The 21210-nt window shown below is 43.3% G+C and overlaps 2 protein-coding genes across 2 annotated transcripts in view; both read right to left on the bottom strand.

The window, feature by feature from the left end:
* Positions 1-21210, bottom strand: part of ENKUR (enkurin, TRPC channel interacting protein) — a 300940-nt gene that overhangs the window by 194929 nt on the left and 84801 nt on the right. The window lies entirely within an intron of this gene.
* The window catches only part of PRTFDC1 (phosphoribosyl transferase domain containing 1), a 57307-nt gene continuing 55685 nt past the window's right edge, over positions 19589-21210 (bottom strand). The window contains exon 10 of the mRNA XM_089693779.1: positions 19589-19766. Within this exon, the coding sequence (XP_089549905.1) occupies positions 19719-19766 (48 nt within the window). The 3' untranslated portion in view covers positions 19589-19718. The remainder of the gene's footprint in view (positions 19767-21210) is intronic.

Raw genomic sequence — 21210 nt, forward strand, 5'->3', positions numbered from 1 at the left:
GATGGACTGGTAGGAGGAATAGAAGGTTCCATTATTAGCTGAGGGCAGGATAGGTTTCCCTGAAGAGATAGGTTTTCAGAGATCACGTAAAAGTGAGCAGAGTAGGCGATAGTCTGATAGATTGGGGTAAAGTTCCAGAGGATGGGGGAAGCCCTGGAGAAGTCCTGGAGACGAGCATGGGAGGAGGAGACAAGGGAGCTAGAGAGCAGGAGGTGGTGCGAGGAGTGGAGAGTACGGTTTGGGTGATATTTAGAGACAAGATTGGTGATGTAATTTGGGGCAGAGTTATAAATGGATTTATATGTTACTGTTAATGTTTTGAATTTTATTCATTGGACAAGGGAAGCCAGTGGAGGGATTGGCAGAGAGGGATGGCAGATATGGAATGGTTAGTAAGGTGGATGAATCTGGCAGCAGCATTCATGTTAGATTGAAGAGGGGATAGCCTGCGATTAGGTCGGCCAATGAGGAGGGAGTTACAATAGTCAAGGCGAGAGATAACGAGTGGATGCAAGTGTAATGGTTAAAAAGTAAGAAGGCAGGTCATGATGAATTACAGGCTCATCATTAATATGGATGCTCAGTTTGCCTCATCGCCAAGATGGTAAGCCGCTGTGGAATATAGGACAGTAGGACGGTGGGGAGCGGTCAGGGTGGAGCAGACCACCGGGATGTAATCTACTGTGGTGGCCCGCTGTAGGATTCCGAGCTGTGGCGTCAGCGTCTTAAATCATCCAAGTGCAACGTGTTTCTGAGCATGTGCAAGGTCCGACGTAGACCAGCGCGCTCCTTTCTCAAGCAGCTTGAGAAAGTAGCGCACGGGTCTACGTCGGAGGAGGCGTTGTGTTTCTTCCTTTGTTCCTTCTAAGAGACCAGCCTTCATCCTGGCTCTCTCCAGCAAGGGTCCTCCCCTGGATCTTCCCACCTTGGTCCAGCTTCCTTCACACCAGGCAGGACAGCATCATAACCACTGCAAAGCAGGCAGGCCCCAGCCAGGCTTTTGTGCCTAGCATGGAGTTCTCTCCAGCTGCACCTCCTCAGGCCAGCGAGTACATGGCCCATCCCAAATATATATATATCCTCTCCCAGAATGCACCAGTGACCATAGAACCTCCTACTGGGCTGTCTGGAAGAAAAATTAATATTCATAACCCAGTCTAATTGTACAATCTCATGCTATGACCTCTGGTACCAGTGCCACCTAATGGTGAGAACGAGAAATGCACAACCCAACCAAGATTAGGGGAAAGCCAGATAAAGAAACTATATAATCAGTCTGAACTAACTACAGCCCAGCCAAAAACTAGATTTGCATAGTAGCCCCAGTTTAGGACAAGGGGCTACATACAATAGTAACAAATGTTAATGAATCCTGAAATAACAAAACAAAATTCAAACCAAATTTGAATCGAGTTCAAAAACGAAATCTAGTTAAAAAACAAATTTGAAGTATAAAGACATTGCTGATTATCGCCGATTTCCTTCAAAGACTGTGGGACAGATTTACTAAGACTGGAGAGTTCAAAATCTGGTGCAGCTCTGCATAGAAACCAATCAGCTTCCAGGATCTTTTGTCATTTAGCTGAAGGTAGAAGCTGATTGGCTACCATGCACAGCTGCACCAGATTCTGAGTGCTCCAGTTGTAGTAAATCTCCCCTGTGTGTATAAGAATAAAACTGCCTTCTGAAATTTGAATTTCGAAAAGAATAAAATAAAACACAATAGAATAGAATAGAAAAAAAAAGAATAGAATAAAAAATAAAATAAAAGACTAGAGTAGAAAATAAAGGAGTAGAATACAAACGAATAGAATAGAAGATAAAATAATGGAATAGAAAAGAATATAATAGAAAAAATAGAAGATATTACAATAGATTTAAATAGAATAGAATAAAACAGAATATAGCTGTCTTCTGAAATTTTAATTTTGAAAATAATAGAATAAAACAGAATAGAAGAAAATAGAAAGAATATAGGTGTCTTCTGAAATTCGCATTTTGAAAAAAATAAAATAGAGTAAAACATAATAGAATAGAAAATAAAGAATAGAACAGAAAATAAAACAAAAGAATAGAATAGAAAAGAAAGGAATAGAACAGAAAAGAGCAGATTAGAATAGAATAGAATAAAATAGAAAGAATATAGCCATCTTCTGAAATTCGAATTTTGAAAATAATAGAATAGAATAAAAAGGAGTAGACTAAAATAGAAAGAATATAGCCGTCTTCTGAAATTCAAATTTCGAAAAGAATTATAGTAAAACAGAATAGAATAGAAAATAAAATAAAAGAATAGAATAGAAAACAAAATAAAAGAATAGAAAAGAAAAGAAAGGAATAGAATAGAAAATAACAGATTAGAATAGAATAAAATAGAAAGAATATAGCCATCTTCTGAAATTTGAATTTTGGAAAGAACAGAATAAAATAGAATGCAATACAATAGACTAGGAAAGAATAGAGTAAAACAGAATAGAATTGAATAGAATAGACATTTTTTCATTGTACACAAGTGAAATATAAAGGCTAATTCTTGGAGAACTGATTGGCTGCTCGCCCACAGAGATGAGATTCTGAGACATAGCTGTGTGATGAACAGGTACACTTGGTAAGGAAATTGCCTTCCAATTATGTATGGTGTGACTTTGTATTTCCAGCCATTCACATGTGAGCAGGTCTGCCAAAGCAGGAACGTAAGTTGCAGGCTAACGTGATCCTGCGGTGTATTTGGAGTCGATGTCTTGGTTACAGAGGCTTTGTAGCCGGGCTACAGTGTAAACCTGAAACAAGAAACCCGATTTCGGCCTTTTACTGAGGGAGGCTTCCAGATGTTCCTGAACAAATACAGCAAAGACTGGAGCCGGCTGAGTCATAGGGTGTAACCATCCATGTAGAGCTGAAGGGAGATACTAGATAAACTGAAACATTCCAAGAGGGGCTCTTGGTTTTTACAGGGCCATTCAGCAGCCATGTTGGCTCCTATCTCAGTGTGCCTTCCATAGTAAATACTTGGAATCCGTCACCAGAATATCCTCCCAGGAAACTGGTTGCAGTTGCTTGTGAAGTCTTACTCTCAAAGCCTTCCATATGCTATGAAGCAACTACAGAAAAACATGTTTTTACTTCGTATTCTTTCTAAGGTGTAAATAGAAATTTTGCCTAAAATAATGGAATTTCTTTCCACCTCTTACAGCCATGTTCATGTGCAGAGATTCAAATATTGTTCCTGTTTGTGGCCTTTCCTTTTCTATAAAATGTCAAAGCGGAGCAAATCAGAACGGAGGGTCAGTGGGAATGACGTGAATGTCTTCAGTCTCTATGCTGCACATTTTGAGGATGAATTTCTTTAAAGTGCCTGCAGCTAGAAAGGTCAGCGAGGGCTTGTTTTAAAGGCATATTCAACTTTAAAGTGTGTGCGCCTATTGAAATCCACAGTGTGGCTCAGCCCTGCTCCCACTCTATGGGCTGTTGAGCCCCAATCATCTTCTTCTGGGGTCCTTCGCCGGCACTTCTGGGCCCTCCCCCTTGCCGAGTGCCCCCAGAGCAAACTGCTCAGCCCCTGCTCCCTCTCCCTTCCCATTGGCTGAGACACAGCAGCAGGGAACCATTGGCTCCTGTTGCTGTCAATCACAGCCAATGAGGAGGGAACGGGAGACAGGACTGAGCAGCTTGCTCTGGGGGCACTCAGCAAGGGAGAGGGCCCAGAAGTGCCAGCGAAGGACCCCAGAAGAAGAGGATCGGGACTGCGCAGCCCGTGGGGAGGGAGCAGGAGGCAGAGCTGAGCCGCACTGTGGATTTCAATAGGCACACACGATGTGGCTCAGGATCAGGGGCGGACTGACCATTTGGAAATTCGGGCACTGCCCGAGGGCCCGGGGTCAGTAGGGGGCCCCATGAGATGCCCCTGGTACCTTTTTCATAGGCTTTTTTGAGCTTGGGCAAGGACACAGGGGCCCCATGATCCCCTATTGCCCGGGGGCCCCAGGAGTTGTCAGTCCGCCCCTTCTCGGGATTGAGTCTGCATGAGTGCCCCCATATCAAGCGGCTTGCTAAGGGGGAAGAGCTGACAGTGCCAACTGGGGTTCCAGAGAAGACAAGGATCAAGGCTGCTTTGTACAAAATCATTGCACAGAGCAGGTAACTGTGACATGTTTGTTATTTAAAAAAAAACATTTACAACCACTTTAAAAAAATGAATAAATGCATCAATATTCAAAAAAGCTAATTATGTATATTCATTTTTGGCATTTGATCCTGCAAAGCATTGCAACCGCCATTAGTGGATTGCAGGTGCAGAGCTCCTGCAGACTATTTCTCCAGCCAGAGTTGCAAACATTCAGATACGGGGCTGGAGGAAGTAGACAATGAAGTACTTGCTGGCAGATAGGACATACAGTGGTCCCTTCATTAACATATCTTTGTGAATGAATGATGCCGCTGTACAGGGCGCATTTAAAGTGGTTGGAAAGGCTGAAGGCTTTTTACCATCATACATTCTATGCATGAAGGTAAAAAAACCTTCTGTGTGCAGCATCCCCCCCAGCCCCCCCTAATACTCACCTAAGCCTGCTCTCAATCCAGGGATGTGTATTGGAGTCTCGGCTGTCCCGGGACTCCCTCTCCTCATTGGCTGAGACAGCAGCGGTAGCCATTGGCTCCTGCTGCTGTCAATCACAGCCAGTGTGCCAATGAGAAGAGAGAGGGGGTGGAGCCAAGCCACAGCTCCATGTGTGAATGGACACACGGAGCAGCGGCTGGGGAGTGCACATGCACTAGCGCCCCCATAGCATGCTGCTTGTTATGGGGGCACCCAACAGGAGAGAGGGGCCAGGAGTGCTAGCGGGGGAGCTGAGAAGAGGAGGATCGGGGCTTCTCTGTGCAAAACCACTGTGCATAGCAGGTGAGTATAGACATGTTTGTTATTTTTTTTTAACAAGCCTTTAAAATCACTTTAAATAAATAAAGCAATTTAGGGAAAAGAACCCAGAGGTAAGTTGGGGAATGGCGGTTTGGAGGTGGGGGAATGGCGGTTTGGAGGTGGAGGAATGGCGCTATGTTACATCTAAAGCTAGCCATTCGTAGATTTTTATTCAAACTTTCTTGCCATCATTGAGTCAATTCATTTAATTTAAAATCCCTTACAATTCAGTCGAGACCTGCTAATTGAATAATATCCCAGATGCATTAAACAGATTTCAATACAGTATGTCTATTCACTTCGTCTTGCATGTATTTTTTTCTGTTAGTTGTAGTGAACTGCATCAGGTTATCATTGCTCAGTAGTATGCTGACATCTAGTGGAGGTTTTTAGCTGCAACAAGTTGTTTACTATGTAGATCTGGTTTCTTTACTGTTCTCTGCTCCTGTTTAGTGCTAGTTAGTTAATTTCTTCCATATCCCCTCAGTCAATAGCACAGATGAGGAACTCCCCCATCCACCTTGAAGTGTGGATGGGGAAAGAAATCAGGTAATTTTTTTTTCTTTCAACCTACTGGTTGAACAAAACAAAATGATTAACGTATGGCCACTTTTTGGCTCTCATCTCCCATTACTGAGCTCAATAGTTATGCCTATAAATGCGGATAATGTCATTCCTGTAATGTAACTTGTGTATATTTGGGAGAGTCCTTCATCACCCCTTCTTCTTGTTTTGCACTTTATTCTGTAATTCTTTTTTTTTAAAAAAACAAAAGTTTTGAAATATGAAAGAAGCTGTGCTGCTGCTTTGGAGGTTAAGGATCTGCTGTCCGCAGGGATTCCTGTCTCACAAGACTGGCTGAACAGAATTAGAAGTCCTTTGGCATATAGGACAGTTTCTATATATGTATCTGACTGCCTGGAGTGTGTCTTCTGGTACATCTCATTCAGACTGCTCAGATGATGTCTTTTTACATCCTATTGTTCCACGCTCAACTGATAACAGTTAATAATTGTAAAACCTTTTGTTTGAAATGTAAAGACATTTATTCCTGGAGAAATTGTATTATTTGAAATGGAAAAAGTGAGCCAGGCCGGCTGGCCGGCGTAAATGGAGCAGTTGCCTTTCTATGTGAATCACATTGTGCATCTCCATCCAGCGATAATAAGATTTCAGTGGCAGCGTCAGCTCATAATGAAGTCCTTATGATGTAATGACAGAAACAATTCCTAAGAACAGAGGCCAGCCATGAAGGCATAGCCGTAACTTCTGTGCAGTCGGCCAAAACAATCGTCCGGCGCAAGAGGCCAACTTCACCTACAAAAGTGACGCTTCATTTTTGGGTGGGGAGCAGTGAGGTTAAATAATCATCCGACTGTCTATATTTCTCAGAGACTGTAGTAGAGAAAGGTTTGTGCTGTATTTTCTATATCTGCTCCTCCCATGCAATCACTCATCGTAGGCGAACTCCACAATTACTTGTTTATACTACATTATGGAAAATGTAGGAAGTAGGGTGACACCATCATTTGGCCATGGAATGACTACAGAAGCTGGGTGGAGCTGGGAATTCTGGCGGATATATATATACTGTGCATATGCAATATACAGTGTATCTATTTATATAGAGAGAAAGAGAGCATGACGAAATCGAGTTCTTATTTCTGTGAAACTTTGGGAGCATCTGGAGATTGAGCTGTTGTCCAGTGGCGTCCCTAGGCAGGTGTGGGGGGGGGTGCGCTCTGTACCGGGTGACACCTATCGCACAAGGTTACACCGGACCACCCACTCCACAAAAAGGTAAGTTTTAAAGCAAGCCGACGATCCCCGCAGGATGGATCGGATCTGCGGATTGAGCATAATGGATCGGACTACGATCCATTATGCTCCCCAATCCGCAGATCTGATCCATCCTGTGGGGATTGTCGGCTTGCAACCTATACGGGGTTAACTGATCGTTCCACGAAAAGGTACGTTTTAAAGCAAGCCAATGATCCGCAGATGACGGATCGGATCTGCGGATTGGGCATAATGGATCAGAGTCCAATTCATTATGCTCCCCAATCCGCAGATCCGATCCATCCTCTGCGGATCGTCGGCTTGCTTTAAAACGTACCTTTTCGTGGAACGATCAGTTAACCCCGTATAGGTTGCAAGCTGACAATCCCCACAGGATGGATCAGATCTGCGGATTGGGGAGCATAATGGATCGTAGTCCGATCCATTATGCTCAATCCGCAGATCCGATCCATCCTGCGGGGATCGCCGGCTTGCTTTAAAACTTACCTTTTTGTGGAGTGGGTGGTCCGGTTAGCTGTGCAAGAAGTGACATTAATAATGGATACAAAGTAAAAATGACATATAAGTCCAAATCTCTATATTAAGGTGAAATCCGTGACTCCAGTGATAATGAAATGAGTATACATTGCACTAACCAGACAGCGCAATGTTGTGCGCATTTGAGTAATTTGTCAAAATATATCCAGGTAAAAATAGCACGTTATCAAAGGTCCTTTGATAATGTGCACGGGCACGAAACGCGTTAATGAGGAGCTCGGTTGGTGACGTCACGCCGCACAGGCCACGTGTTAGGCCCGGCAGCCATCTTAACTGTTGTCATGCTAATGTGAGTGCATTTTTACCTGGATATATTTTGAGATTTACAATAAAATATACTACACTATTAGTACTTGCTGCTTGGGCTCGCTTTATTGCAAGCCCCCCCACCCCCCTTAAGGTGGATTCTTGTCCCGCTCCATGCCTATTATTGAGAGTGATCCCCTTGGTGGTTGAATCTGACACCTGTTACCTGGAGAGTGATCCCCCCCCTGGATAGATGAGTGTTCCTGATCCCTGGAGAGTGATGACCGTTTGATTACCTGTCTTTCGGTTGGTTTGCCAGATGATCCTTTGATTCTCTTCTTTCCACATCCAGAGGACTAGGAGTGGTCAAATTACTCAAATGCGCACAACATTGTGCTGTCTGGTTAGTGCAATGTATACTCATTTCATTATCACTGGAGTCACGGATTTCACCTTAATATAGAGACTTGGACTTATATGTCATTTTTTATTTATCCGTTATTAATGTCACTTCTTGCTCAGCTAATGTCTCAAGACGTTCGTCTCACTTTAATGTATATTTAGCGCTCCACAGCGCATGTGTGGTTTTTTAAATTGTTTACATTCAATGTTTATTAGGATTTCAGCGCTGCATTTATTTACCAATTGCATGGTCATGCAACGCTGTACTCAAAATTTATAAAAACTTTTTTTGCACAAATAGAGCTTTCTTTTGGTGGTATTTGATCAGCGCTTGTTTTTTTCCCTATATAAACAAAAAAGCACTGATAATTGAAAAAAAAGTTTTTTTTTTACTTTCTGCTATAAAACATATCCAATAAATAAATTTAAAAAAATCTAATTTCTTCATAAAGTTTATGTATTCTACTGCATGTTTTTGCTTAAAAATCCAAATAAATGTATATTAATTTTTTTTATACTGCTAATGTTAGCGATCCACAATTTATAATGGAACTGCGATAGTGTGACGGGCATTTTGACAATAACTGATGCTGGGGAAACTGGCTAACTGCCACTGACATCACCAGTGACATTCATACAGTGATCAGTGATAATACTATACACTGTCACTGTACTAATGACACTGGCTGGGAAGGGGTTAACATCTAGGGCAATCAAGTGGTTAAATGTGTGCTTACCTATGTGTAAAGTGTAAAGTGTGCTGCTTTTACTACTATATGCTTTGCAGGGATGAGAAACTGAAAGGTTGCTCCCTCTGTACAGAGCTCTGTGTTGTTTACCAACACAGAGCTCTGGACTGTGAATGCACACAGCCGATTAGCAGGTCCCAGGTGTGAATCATTGGACTTGCTGACAGGATCAGGACAGAGGCGCTCATTAAACCTGGAAGTAGGTAACGAGTACGTCGCTTTGTCTACAGCGGCCACCCATCTGCAGTACATTGCAGGCAGGTGGGAACTGGTTAATCAGCATTTACTATTTTTAATTCTTATGCTGCTAGCATTAGTAAACACATAGGAAGGTATATCATTTTTACTTGTTTTAAACTTTTTTTTTTACATTGAAATTACTTCCCAGTTTCCAGGCCGAGGCTAAAATGCTGTCATACATCCCTATAGTCTTCAGGAGGGGTTTTCTCAGCTAAGCACACTCTCCTGCTTGCATGCCTGAGCTAAGGGCATATGGATCCCAGGAAGTAAATGCTACATGAATCATCTACCCTTACTCAAGATTGCCATGGCCAAAAATGCTAGGGGAGTGTTTTTTAAAAATGATTTCTCAGAAAAATAAAGCACAGAGACATGGATGGATGGGGGAGTTTGCTTTGAATACTTAACAATGAATTAAATTGTGTTTTTGGTTTGTGGTGCTCAGATGCTGTCATTACTCTTTAAATCTTTTTCCCCCACATTTTCACCAGTTGAACCTGCCAGTAACACACTTCCTGTCCTAGGGTGACAATGTTTACTCACTGTACTGCATTTATGGAGGAACAGCAGCATTGTCACCCTGGAACAGCATGTGTGTTAGGACTAGAGAATACCTCCTTCTTTTATCCTATAACATAGGCGGAAGCGTTCTGTAGTTCACAAAGCTAAAGTGAGCAGGGCTGATAAAAAACATATTTGTTACATTTTAGTCTTGAGTTTTATCTTAGCGTCAACCTAGAGAATCCACGTGCATTTTGGATTCCATCTCACTTTCTGTTCGGGTAACAATGGTCGTCAGTACAAATAATAGTTGTGTATTCCACCTGGCCGCCCTCTCCCTTCTTTGGCCCAGGCGGTGTAGAAGCACTCACACTGTCCTGTTCCTCTAGCTTTTCAGGTTGAAGCTGCTTTTAGGCCTTATGCTGGGCTGACTCCTTCTCTGCTGGCAGGCTGTCTTTCCTTGGTAGACTGTAGGACAGTGGAGGTCCCTCTTTCAAGCTCCCAGCCTGTAAGTAGATCCCCCTCCTCTGGGGTTCCCCTCCCAGGCTCCACACCAGCAGAACTTCCTCACTCCATCTTCCACCCAACTCCCCAGCTGTCCTGGCTCTCTCATATTTAAAGTACAGCTACACCCAAAAGGGAACTACCGCTTTAAGGCTTTGTTCCCCTGCTCCCCATCAAGGATTGGCACCTTTGAGGAGCGGAGGGGGGGGGGCCTGTCACCTGTCCCAGTGCACACAAAAACACCACCATACACCAAACCAACGCCCTGAACGCCGCCATACCCCATACCAACCCCCTGATCACCACCATATGCCATACCAACACCCTGGTCACCACCATACTTCATACCAGTGCCCTGATTACTGCCATACCCCATATCAGCATCCGATCACCGCTGTACCCCATGCCAGAGTCCTAATCACCACACATGCCATACCAGCATCCTGATCACCGCTATACCCCATACCAGCATCCTGATCACCACCATACTCCATTCCAGCATTCTGATCACCACCATACCCCATACCAGCGTCCTGATCATCACCATACTCCATACCAGCACCCTGATCACCCCCTTACCCCAAACCAATGCCCTGATCACCCCCATACCCCATACTAACACCCTAATCACTGCCATATGCCATACCAGCACCTTGATCACCACCATATTCCATACCAGCACCCTGATCATCCCAATACCACAAACCAATGCCCTGATCACCTCCATATCCCATACTAACACTCTGATCACTTCCATATTCCATGCCAGCACCCTGATCACCGCCATACACCATACCAGTGCCCTGATTACGGCCATACCTCATGATGACGTCCTGATCACCACCATACACCATACCAGTATCCTGATCACTGCCATACATCATACCAGCATCTGGCATTTTAGGGTTATTTTTGCCCAAAAATGTAGAAGAATACATTTTGGCTGACATTTATGAAGAAAATGATTTATTTGCAAAATGTTATAACAAAAATTAAGCAAAAACTTTTTTCATTTATATAGCAAAAAAAGGGTGATCAAATACCACCAAAAGAAAGCTCTATCTGTCTAAACAAAAAAAGATAAGAAAAGTCATATGGGTACAGTGTTGCATGACTGAGTAATTGTCACTAAAAGTGTGATAGTGCTGAAAGCTGAAAATTGGCCTGGACTAGAAGGGGGTGAAAGTGTACAGACTTGAAGCGGTTAAAAAAGAGTGTTTTCATGGTTCCTATTAATAACGTACACTATCCCACAGTTCCCTGAACCCCATCCAAGTTATTACTGCAATAAACGTGAAAAAAGGCAACCCTTATGGACTGTGGTTTATTGAATCAGAGTGGGAAGTTGCTGTTTGTCTGGCTGCTGCACTAGTGGGAAGGACCTGGAACATTAAATCAGCAGCCCTAGCCAAGGATACTGCTACAGAAATATCCCAGACATATAAAAATCCAGGGACTAACTCAACCCGCAAAATCCCAGACATATAAAAATACAGTGACTGACTCAACTCCAATATCCCAGACATATAAAAATACAGTGACTGACTCAACTTGCAATATCCGAGACATACAAATCCAGAGACTGACTCAACCCCCAATATCTCAGACATATAAAAATCCAGGGACTGACTCAACCCCCAATATCCCAGACATATAAAAATCCAGAGACTGACTCAACCCCCAATATCCCAGACATATAAAAATCCAGAGACCGACTCACCTCCCAATATCCCAGACATATAAAAATCCAGGGACTGACTCAACCCACAATATCCCAGACATATAAAAATCCAGGGACTGACTCAACCCGCAATATCCCAGACATAAAAATCCAGGGACTAACTCAACCCGCAAAATCCCAGACATATAAAAATCCAGGGACTGACTCAATGTGCAACATCCCAGACATATAAAATACAGTGACTGACTCAACCTGCAATATCCGAGACATACAAATCCAGAGACTGACTCAACCCGCAATATCTCAGACATATAAAAATCCAGGGACTGACTCAACCCGCAATATCCCAGACATATAAAAATCTAGGGACTGACTCAACCCACAATATCTCAGACATATAAAAATCCAGGGACTAACTCAACCCGCAAAATCCCAGACATATAAAAATCGAGGGACTGACTCAATGTGCAACATCCCAGACATATAAAATACAGTGACTGACTCAACCTGCAATATCCGAGACATACAAATCCAGAGACTGACTCAACTCCCAATATCTCAGACATATAAAAATCCAGGGACTGACTCAACCCCCAATATCCCAGACATATAAAAATCCAGAGACTGACTCACCTCCCAATATCCCAGACATATAAAAATCCAGGGACTGACTCAACCCGCAATATCCCAGACATATAAAAATCCAGGGACTGACTCAACCCGCAATATCCCAGACATAAAAATCCAGGGACTAACTCAACCCGCAAAATCCCAGACATATAAAAATCCAGGGACTGACTCAATGTGCAACATCCCAGACATATAAAATACAGTGACTGACTCAACCTGCAATATCCGAGACATACAAATCCAGAGACTGACTCAACCCCCAATATCTCAGACATATAAAAATCCAGGGACTGACTCAACCCCCAATATCCCAGACATATAAAAATCCAGAGACTGACTCAACCCCCAATATCCCAGACATATAAATATCCAGAGACCGACTCACCTCCCAATATCCCAGACATATAAAAATCCAGGGACTGACTCAACCCGCAATATCCCAGACATATAAAAATCCAGGGACTGACTCAACCCGCAATATCCCAGACATATAAAAATCCAGGGACTGACTCAACCCGCAATATCCCAGACATATAAAAATCCAGGGACTGACTCAACCCGCAATATCCCAGACATATAAAAATCTAGGGACTGACTCAACCCACAATATCTCAGACATATAAAAATCCAGGGACTAACTCAACCCGCAAAGAGCCACCTCTAACAAAAATATAACTTTTGGATGGATTGCCCTTTGAACAGTAGACTCATACTGAAGCAAGAGCCAATTGGTTTCTTTCAATGCAATACTATGCTTCTTAAAGCAAAGTTCCAGTGAAAATTAAAAAAAAAATAAAAATTAACAGCTACAAAAACTGTAGCTGCTTTTTAAAAAATGGACACTTACCTGTCCCTCGATCCGGCAGTGTCCCCCTTGTATCTAATTTAACCAGTCGCCCTGGGCTCCCAGCATTTGCATCTTTAGTGTGGGCACCCGGCTGTGACAGCTTGCGGCTTCACATCCCGGTGCTCATGCGCGAGTAGCACTACGCTTCCTGAATGGTCCTGTAGTCTTCTGGGACCTGTCACGTGTCCCAAAAGACTACAGGGAGGGAGGGGGGAGGACAACTTCTTCTTCTGATTGCCTAGGCAATTGCAGCAGAAGTGGGTACCTGTCAATTTCGAGTATGCTCCTCTCCACTCCCCACAGGTGCCAATCCATAACGGGGAGAGGGGGACCAGTCCTTAAAGCAGAACTTCCCCTTTTGGGTGGAGCTCCACTTTAAGCATAGTTTTTTTTTTTCTCAACCCAGCTCAGGGGGGGCAGCTGTACTAACTATCTAATATTGGTACAGTGATCTCCCCTGCTTAGCTATTGTGTTCTGACAGGGGAACTGTTCCCCCACCAGAACACACCAGTCAGCACTCTAAGCCATTGGCAGACCGATCGGCAGACCTTTTTCGGTGGCGTCCCTTCGACAGAAGTCAGCAGAATGGCCGGCTTCTGTTGGACTGGCTGCCGTACACACGGGCCAAATGTTGGCCAGTTTTGTATTGAACCGCCCAATGTACAGGCCTTTAGTTAAGCTTGATCCTCTAAACCCCTTCCCCAGAGACCATGCTCGTCATGTGACCAATCATTTATGGCAGTTTTTCTAAAATATTGTAGTCTGCTATTATTGGTTTATGACATCATAGGAGTAGATCGTTAGATATGCTTGCTGTTTTTCCAGTTTTCCATTGCGTATTCTGGGACAGAGGGGAGTGATCTGAGACCATCTCTCAGCATCCTGTGATTTGGCAATTCATTCAGGACTAGAGAATCCTCAGCTTTTGACACATTCCCAGACTATGACACAGACTCTGACTATAAAGAATACCTACTTTGATCACCCACTCTGCTCAGGAGTGAGTGGCGGACAGACGTTGGGCCTTCATTAGTCAGGGTGCTGATAGCTGACGTTCACAGCTGATCACCCAGCTGCAAATTCACAATATCTCAGCGGCACGTCAGCTATCTACAGGTAACGCGCTGAAAGGAAACATTGCAGAACAATCATGCGTTACTTCTAGAATCAATAGTCTTAGATTTTCTAAGCATTTTCTGTGTTTCTATAGCTGATTGATTCATTGTTCACATTGTTTCCTGTAATGTTGAGCAAATACTCTGTTTTTCTCTCAGTTTACTGACCGCTTGATGAACCTTTACCCTGAAATCATTAGGTAACACATGACTGTATGGGCACAGCAACACACTCTTCAATCATATTTGTAACAAATATTCAATGTTGGGAAGTACAAAATGCACTCCATCCCAAACAACTCAATATAAAACAGGGTTAAAGACAAGAAAATGGGACTTTCAATATGGGCAAAACGTCCCCAAAGAAACTACAATGCCTCGGCTCCATGCTGGCCATTTTAAGTTCTTGGTGCCTCCGGCATCTTTTAGACGCCATTCCCCCGAGCAGTGGTAAGAATCCATGTTAAAGTTTCACATAGAAGTATACATTTTGTGCACCTCTATTTAATCTAACTTATATGACTCCCATCCAGGGGCGGACTGACCATTTGGAAACTCGGGCACTGCCCGAGGGCCCGGGGTCAGTAGGGGGCCCCATGAGATGCCCCTGGTACCTTTTTCATAGGCTTTTTTGAGTTTGAGCAAGGACACGGGCCCCATGATCCCCTGTTGCCCAGGGGTCCCATGAGTTGCTAGTGGCGTTAATAGGGTGGGGATGTGAGAGAGGTTCGTCCAGTTGATCTCAATATTGCTAGAGATGTTGGATTGACATGTAGGTTTATTGGTTTCTCTGTAGTCCTTAGTGGCTGGGCTGTAAAGCTTTTAGTTCAAGTGGTTGATATTTTTAGCTTACTATCATGATCCATGGACTCCTGTTCTATGAGAACATTGAATATGGGTATATATAGAGGGGTTTGGAGATGACTGGTAGGGCTTGTGGTCCCTCTGCAGAAGGTCTGCTTAGACGTGTTTACCTATTGTTTGGCTTTGGTCCAGCTATTAGTGTTTGGTTTGTGTGTGGGCCAGGAGATGGGAAGTGGTCCTTGGCAGGGTAGAAATAGCTGACCTCATCGGCCCTCTCTTCCTCCATGTTTGGAGTGCTGTTCGCCTTGGCAACAGATAGGTAATTTCAAAGCTCTCTCCACCCACCTGCATCCATTGAGGCCAATGTTTTTGTCGATCAGGGATGGGTGGAGAACTGGGTCTGGGCCAGTCAAAATTTTCTATTGTTTATAAATACTTTTAAAGTTCTGCTTCTTTATGGCCCCTAATGCTACTTTGAATATGGACTTTATACATATGTATGTATACGCTATATTGCCAAAAGTATTGGGATGCCTGCCTTTCCACACACATGAAACTTAATGGCATCCCAGTCTTAGTCTGTAAGATTCAGTATTGAGTTGGCCCACCCCTTGCAGCTATAACAGTTTCAATTCTTCTGGGAAGGCTGTCCACAAGGTATAGGAGGGTGTCTATGGGAATGTTTGACCATTCTTCCAGAAGCACATTTTTTAGGTCAGGCACTGATGTCGAACGAGAAGGCCTGACTCGCCGTCTCTGCTCTAATTCATCCAGGTCAATCAAGTTCCTCCACCCCAAAACTCACTCATCCATGTCTTTATGGACCTTGCTTTGTGCACTGGTGCAATCATGTTGGAAAAGGGAGGGGTCATCTCCAAACTTTTCCCACAAAGTTGGGAGCATGAAATTATCCAAAATGTCTTTGCATGCTGATGCCTTAAAAGTTCCCTTCACTGGAATTAAGGGGTTAAGCCCTACCCCTGAAAGACAACCCCACACCATAATCCCCCCTCCACCAAACTTTACACTTGGCACAATCCAGTCAGGCAAGTACCGTTCTCCAGACAACTGCCAAACCCAGACACATCCATTGGATTGCCAGACAGAGAAGCATGATTCGCCCCTCCAGAGAACACGTCTCCACTGTTCTAGAGTCCAGTGGTAGCGTGCTTTACACCACTGCATCTGATGCTTTGCATTGCACTTGGTGAGGTAAGGCTTGGATACAGCTGCTCAGCCATGGAAACCCATTCCATGAGATCTCTATGCACTGTTGTTGTGCTAATCTGAAGGCTACATTAAGTTGGAGGTCTTTAGCTATTGACTCTGCAGACAGTTGGTGACTTCAGCGCACTGTGTGCTTCAGCATGCGTTGACCCCATTCTGTCATTTTACGTGGCCTACCACTTCGTGACTGAGTTGCTGTTGTTCCCAGTTGCTCCCACTTTGTTATAATACCACTAACAGTAGACTGTGGAATATTTAGTAGCAAGGAAATTTCACGGATGGACTTATTACACAGGTGGCAACCTATCACGGTACCACGCTTGAATTCACTGAGCTCCTGAGAGCGACCCATTCTTTCACAATTGTTTGTAGAAGAAGTCTGCATGCCTAGGTGCTTGGTTTTATACATCTGTGACCGTGGAGGTGATTGGAACACCAGAATCCAATGACTGAAAAAAAAAGAATTGTTGCTCTACATCAAGTTGGTATAGACTATAAGATTGCCAAGACCCTGAAAATGAGTTGCAGCATGGTGGCCAAGCCCATACAGGACCTCACCAACATAGTATTATAGCAACTTTGATGCAAGATAGCGGATATTATCTTTTATATGGGTTGGCTACGTTGTTGTAGATATTGGCTATATTAAAATGAAAAGTGTGCGTGTGGGGGGGAGGGGGGGTTTGGGGCGCTACACCCAATATGTTCTTTGTGTGCAACGTATATTAACGTAAGTGGTGTGTCCTATGCACTCAACTGTGGTGCATTATTTATATCTGATTTTAGCATAACGTCCAATAAAATGATTTGATTTTATATTTCAGTTGCTCTTTTCTATTAATTCCTGGCAGTTATAGCACCTCAAATGTCATCTTTTTCTGTTTTTCCTGTAATCATGTACAGTTGTGTTCAAAATAACAGCAGTCAGACATCACTAACCTGATCAATCACTGTTTTTGGTAGAAATGATATTTCTACATGGCAAATAATTTACTAGCAGGTGTAGTAGAGTAATAGAAATCCAACAGACCCAACAGTCATGACATGCATGCTGCTGATTCTGTGTAATTGAATCACTAATTGAAAGGGGAATGTTCAAAATAATAGCAGTGTGGAGTTCTATTAGTGAGGTCATTCATTCTTTGAAAACCAGGTGGCAATTATTGCCCTTATTTAACCCCTTCCCGCCGACGCCTCCCGGCCCTTTAAGAGATTCTGACGTCGGGAGGCGGGGCGGTGGGGGCGTGGTTTAGGAATCATGTGACCGCCGTGATGACGCGTCACGGCGGTCACATGATCGGGAAAGGTCCCGTTCGAAAGAGCGGAGCGGGACCTTTCCGTGAGTACTACACATGTGTGCGGGGAGCGCGCAGGGCGCGCGCTCTCAGCACATATGTATTTAGTTCCATGGACGCAAATGTGCGGCCGCTCGGCGTCTAGGCCCAGACGCCGGGCGGCCGCACATCTGCGTGCGGCCGGCGCAAAGGGGTTAAGGAAGGAAGGCAACAAATGTTGTACATGCTGGTTACAGTGCATTTCCCTCTGAAATTCTGAGGAAAATGGGTCGTTCCAGACATTGTTCAGAAGAACAGCGTACCTTGATTAAAAAGTTGATTGGAGAGGGGAAAACATATAAAGAAGTGCAGAAAATGATAGGCTGCTCAGCTAAAATGATCGCAAATGCTTTAAAATGGCAACCAAAACCTGAAAGACGTGGAAGAAAGCGAAAATCTACCATTCGAATGGATAGAAGAATAGCCAAAATGGCAAGGACTCAGCCAACAATGAGTTCCAGGAAGATCAAAGGAGGTCTAAAAGTTACCTGTGAGTACTGGTACAATTAGAAGACGCCTATGTGAAGCCAAGCTACCTGCAAGAAGCCCCCGCAAAGTCCCACTGTTGAAAAAAAGACATGCTAAAGAGGTTACAATTTGCCAAAGAGCACATTGACTGGCCTAAAGAGAAATGGCGCAACATTTCTGGACTGATGAAAGTAAGATTGTTCTTTTTGGGTCTAGTGGCCGGAGACAGTTTGTCAGACGACCCCAAACACTGAATTCAAGCCACAGTACACTGTGAAGACAGTGAAGCATGGTTGCGCAAGCATCATGATATGGGGAGGTTTCTCATACTACGGTGCTGGGCCTATTTATCGCATACCAGGGATCATGGATCAGTTTAAATACATCAGAATACTTGAAGAGGTCATGCTGCCTTATACTGAAGAGGAAATGCTCTTGAAATGGGTGTTCCAACAAGACAACGACCCCAAACACACCAGTAAACGTGCAACATCTTGGTTCCAGACCAACAAGATTGACGTTATGGAGTGGCCAGCCCAGTCCCCGGATCTTAATCCAATAGAAAACTTGTGGGGTGACATAAAAAATGCAGTTTCTGAGGCAAAACCAAGAAATAGAGAAGAACTGTGGAATGTAGTCCAATCATCCTGGGCTGGAATACCTGTTCACAGGTGCCAGAAGTTGGTTGACTCCATGCAACACAGATGTACAGCAGTTCTCAGAAACAGTGCTTATACAACGAAATATTCATTAAGTGATTCAATGGAAAGCAAAATCTTCAAACATTTTTCAGTTTATATAGTGAATGTTTGAGTTTGTAAAGAAGAATACAGACACTGCTATTTTTTTGAACAGTCTAATATTCACTTTTCCTCAATTTTTTTTTAGAGGAACAACACAAATTTGATCTATTTTTCTTCATGTTTTGATTTGGAATAGAATGTGTAGTGTTCCCAATGCATTTGTGTGGATGGAAATAAAAGCTATTAGAAGGATTTTGAGCTTTATTCACTTTTTTCAACACACTGCTATTATTTTGAACACAACTGTATAGGAGGGATGTAGTGCTCTGTATACCAATTAACACCTTCAATAGAGTATTCAAAAAATGTGTACTACTAGCAAAACAGACAATTACCAATTACAAGCAGTGTGAAAAGCTGAATTCGACTTGACGACAATCTCTTGCAATTCATTGTACAGTAGAACTCGACCTAGAAAATTGAGAAGCTGCACACAGAGTTGAATGGTTCAAGTGCTGACAAGAGACGTGCTTACAGGAGGAAAAAACAGTGAAAGAGAGATGACCTCATCAGTCTGCTGCTTCTCCTTCACTGTCACAGGATGGGAGAGGAACAAGACCTGTAAGTGTTATTGCACTTTGGCAGAGAAAAAAACTGGCCTCCTGCCCTGTCAGACATGTGCTGTGTTGCAAAGCTGTGTACATTTCAAGACTGCATGGACAGAAATTCAAATTTTTTAGTAAATAAAACAGCTCAATTTGCCTGGAGTTCATCTTTCATTTCAGTGCAGTATAACACTTTATCCAGATGACAATGGTAAATAAAGACAAACTCTGAAGCATAACAATACTGAATGGGATTTATTTATAGTACAGCCAGAATTCCATGTCATTCAATACACTTCTAAAATAGTCCATACTATCCCCATACTGTCACAAACACTTCTTTTTTTGTAAAAACTGAAATGACCATCACACTTTATATTTTTCTTTGCCACTTTCACTGATGAGACATATATGCTGAAAAATAAGAAAATGAAGAAAACTTGATTAGTCAGAAATTCATAAAACACACATTTTAAGGCACTGGTAAAAACAACAATACGTGGCATTTTGATTCAATAAATTTAAGAAGTTTTTTTTTTTTTTTAAATCAAACTTAGCTAGGTGGAAGCAGCCTCGATCCAATGCTGCATCTGTTCCCTGCTGGCTCACGACCTGGAAATAATGTCTGACAGGTAGTGCAGGTGTGAACAGGAAAATAAATACCGACCAGAAAGTACTGGAAACAACCAGCACAGCCAAGGAAGGGCTTTGGAGACTTGCCTGCAGCAGGATCAGCAAGGAGTTGGACAGCGGTTGACACCAATTTGACAAGTGGTCATTTGATTACTACTATTATGAGTTACCAATTTTTTGAAAATAAATGATTTACTTACGGTATATTGCTGCACTTAGATGGCGCTACTTTTCTTTTTTTTTTTGGGTTTACACAGTCTCTTCTAGCTCTTTTTGAATTGGCTGCCACTGAGTCAAGCATTGTTAGATTATTCCTTAACCACCTTTGGACTTTACTCGTGTGGTTAATATACTAGCCCTCATAGTATAACTCTGTTTTTTTTTCCTTCTTAATGCGCCAAATATTGATCATGCTCTTGGAGGAGTGAACAGAGAATACTAGCATGTGTGATACGGGGGATGTTTAGCTCAGTGGTAGATGCATTTTTATGTGAATTTATGCCAGACAGGAACTAAGATTAAGGGTCTGGTAGCCCACTTTTATCAAACAGGAACTGAAAAGTCCTTTTGACACAAGGTATCCCACGCAGGGGATTTCAATTTCACTCAAAATAATACACAGTGAAAATGCCAAACCACCTGGCTCTCTGGTTAGCAGCACCTCTGCTTGGCTTTGTCTCCCAGACCACTGACTATTCAGGCTCTCTCAGCCTAGGTGACAGCTCTTTGCTGTTCAGGCCCCACATGGCTTCTTGACAGAGTTTTCCCTGTACCTCAGCTTGCTTTTTCCATAGACTCATGGATTCTCTCCAGCCCCTTGGACTCACTGGCCTCTGCAGCTTCCCAGCTTGTAGCTGACCAGACTTTCCCAGTCCTCGGGCCCAGAATCCCCCACACAAGAGTTATAGTCTCCACCAAAAGCTTCCAACTCTCCTGACAGGGCTCTATCTTCAGGCTTGTAGTAATAACAACTGCTATTCCACCTCCACCACTACCTGCTCTCACAAGCCCATCGTTATTAGGGCTGTGTGCACCTGGGCACACACCCTGCCGAACGTCCACAACACCCGGACACAGGGTTGGAGATTCCATCCAGCGCAAGACTTGTAGGAATCTCAAAAAAACTACAAAGCCCCATCCAGCAATACCCAGATCCAGAGAAAGCTGCACAAGCAGATTTCTCCACTCCAAATCTAGGCTCTGTAGCATTGCACTAAGCAGACAT

This window comes from Staurois parvus, unplaced genomic scaffold (genome assembly GCF_062004578.1).
Source record: "Staurois parvus isolate SC_StPar_1 unplaced genomic scaffold, SC_StPar_1.0 ptg000636l, whole genome shotgun sequence".
In the NCBI taxonomy this organism is placed as follows: Eukaryota; Metazoa; Chordata; class Amphibia; order Anura; family Ranidae; genus Staurois; species Staurois parvus.